General features: G+C 35.7%; 1 protein-coding gene across 1 annotated transcript; it reads left to right on the forward strand.

Annotated features, from left to right (window-relative positions):
• The first annotated feature begins 1,251 nt into the window (after positions 1-1,251).
• On the forward strand, positions 1,252-1,857 carry LOC126706511 (NADPH:adrenodoxin oxidoreductase, mitochondrial-like). Its single transcript, XM_050406015.1, has 2 exons — positions 1,252-1,475; positions 1,626-1,857. The coding sequence occupies exons 1-2, from the start codon at positions 1,314-1,316 to the stop codon at positions 1,851-1,853; spliced, it is 390 nt and encodes a 129-aa protein (XP_050261972.1). The 5' UTR covers positions 1,252-1,313; the 3' UTR covers positions 1,854-1,857.
• Positions 1,858-2,420: the final 563 nt, after the last annotated feature.

The following is a 2,420-nucleotide window of genomic DNA, read 5'->3' on the forward strand; positions in this document are numbered from 1 at the left end:
AACCATTACTACAACAATAAATCCAGACCTATAAGAAGAAAGCATAGTATCGTGCGATCTTATTTGAATAGTGGCATCATAACTGTAGATTATATTAAGTCTAATGATAATCTTACAGATCCATTTACCAAGGCCTTGGCAAAAGATAAGGTCTGGAATACATCGAGGGGGATGGGACTAAAGTCCATAGAATCATGAGCCATGTATGAGAATACCTAACCCAAGCACCAGAGATCCTGAGAATTGGGTTCAATGGGAAAAACGAATCATACGAAGGTCGTAAGAAATGCACAATTTATTTTGTAATTATTTATTTTGTAAATAATTTTCTAATTGTTCATCCCTATGATGTAAGTGCATTTATCTTGTAATGTGGAGAGGTTGAGTAAAAAACTCTTAATGAAATTCGTAGCTCGTATAAGTGGGGTGTTAGAATTACAGGAGCACCCTTGACAAAATTTCACCTATGTGAGTGTGGGGGTGGGGCCGCTCCCTATGAGATTTGGACTTAATCTCAAATACACTCATGAAACTGGGATCAGCACACGGCCGTAAAATGCTAGATATAAAAGTTCATGTCAACACCTGGGTTGTTATGTGTAAGCAGTGATGCTTAATTTCCCTAAGGCAGTCCTAGTTCAAATCGGACACCACTATGACTCTGGAGTTGAGATCGTTGTTTTACTAAGTGAAGGTTCAATGCAAAGCACACCTTCATGATGGGTAGTGACCCGTCTTTGCCTGGTAATCTCTCTTTTACTAAAAAATTTAATATTAAAATGAGTGGGGGATTGTTGGAGCATTTTAATATTAAATAATTAAAATGAATAAATGTTATAATATAAATGTAAATATGTGGGAATGAATATGGAAGATGTGGAGTTGTGAAAATGTTTAATCTCACATTGAAAATGAGAGAGACTATTTTATTCTTTTTAATTGTAGTGATTAATGGACTAACATAAATTGTCTCAAATATTGATCTAGATAAGTGTGCAAGGGGGAGGTGAAGGGTGGAGGTAATTAATAATATTCAAAAGTACTATTCAGTTTCTCATTGTGTTATTTCCATTATTATTGTATTTGCACCAACATATATCTTTAAGTACATTTTATTTAAGTTTTAAAATAAATAACAACTATGAAAATCTTTAAACATGTCTAAAATCAAAGAAAATTACCAAAAAAAAAAGAGCTTTCCAACATGCATTCAGAAGTGTATCTGGACACACCTGAGAAAGTGTTCGTGCCTCTTAGCTTGTAGGTCACCTGCTGCACAACTTCACAAATGAATTTATACGCTAACCCATGCAATGACTTTGTATTCAGGTGTGGTTCCCAACATCAGAGGTCGAGTTCTACATGATACTTCAGGAGATCCAACTCTGCTTGAGGAGGGATTGTATGTATGTGGATGGTTGAAAAGAGGACCAACTGGGATAATTGCTACAAACCTCTATTGTGCCGAGGAAACCGTAAGTGATTATATTGTGTTACATAGAATGAAAGTACAAATTTTTATTTACTTATCAAAAAAAAGAAAGTACAACCTTTTATGAGAATTTAAATTTTGTCTATCATATATCTTTTTAGAGGTCTGCTAATCTGGCCTATTGATATGGTAGGTTGTGAGTATATTTGAAGATCTTAATCTATTGGCATCAAAAGCCAGCTTGCCCAAGCCAGGCAGAGAGGGTCTACTCCATTTATTAGATAACCGGAATGTCAAATTTGTGCAGTTCAGTGCCTGGGAAAAGATAGACTCTACAGAAACTAGGCTTGGGAATCTTAAAAACAAACCCAGGGATAAATTAACTACGTGGGAGGAGCTACTCAAAGTTGCCAGGGAATAAATCAACACCCTTGTCGTAGGCATTTCTTTTTTTCTCTTGCTTGAATAGTCTCTTCCCAACCCCCCCTCCCCACCCCTCTCTTTTTGTATCACAGAAAATAGAATAAAGAAAAATTATGGAGAGGAATTCTTTTTTTTTTCCTGTTGGAATGCCCTGTTGAGCATCACGTTTGAGCCATGAATTCTTTTGGGCCAAAAAAATTATAGAGGAATTCATTCTTCTTACCTTCTCATTTTGTTGCTGACTTAGGAAGTTCTGCTGTCGGTTAAACTGACCTATCATTTGCATGTCAACTACCAGCTCATTTCCATTGTATGCACTGAAATGCTGGAGCAACATCACATACACAATCTCGAGAGAGTAGTTAGAAACTTAGAATTACATGAAGTCATGATGGTTGCTGAGATTGTAATATACAAAATCTTGGAAAATTAATGAACTAAAGTTAGTGGTGATCAAAACCTTCTCTTTTGTCTTTACTGTTTAGATCATTTAGAAATTTGAGCTGGTCCAGATCATTGTATTTGCAGTCTTGACTTGAGATTATAGTAATCATTAGTTAGGACT

The sequence above is a fragment of the Quercus robur genome, chromosome 2, assembly GCF_932294415.1.
Source record: "Quercus robur chromosome 2, dhQueRobu3.1, whole genome shotgun sequence".
Classification (NCBI taxonomy): domain Eukaryota; kingdom Viridiplantae; phylum Streptophyta; class Magnoliopsida; order Fagales; family Fagaceae; genus Quercus; species Quercus robur.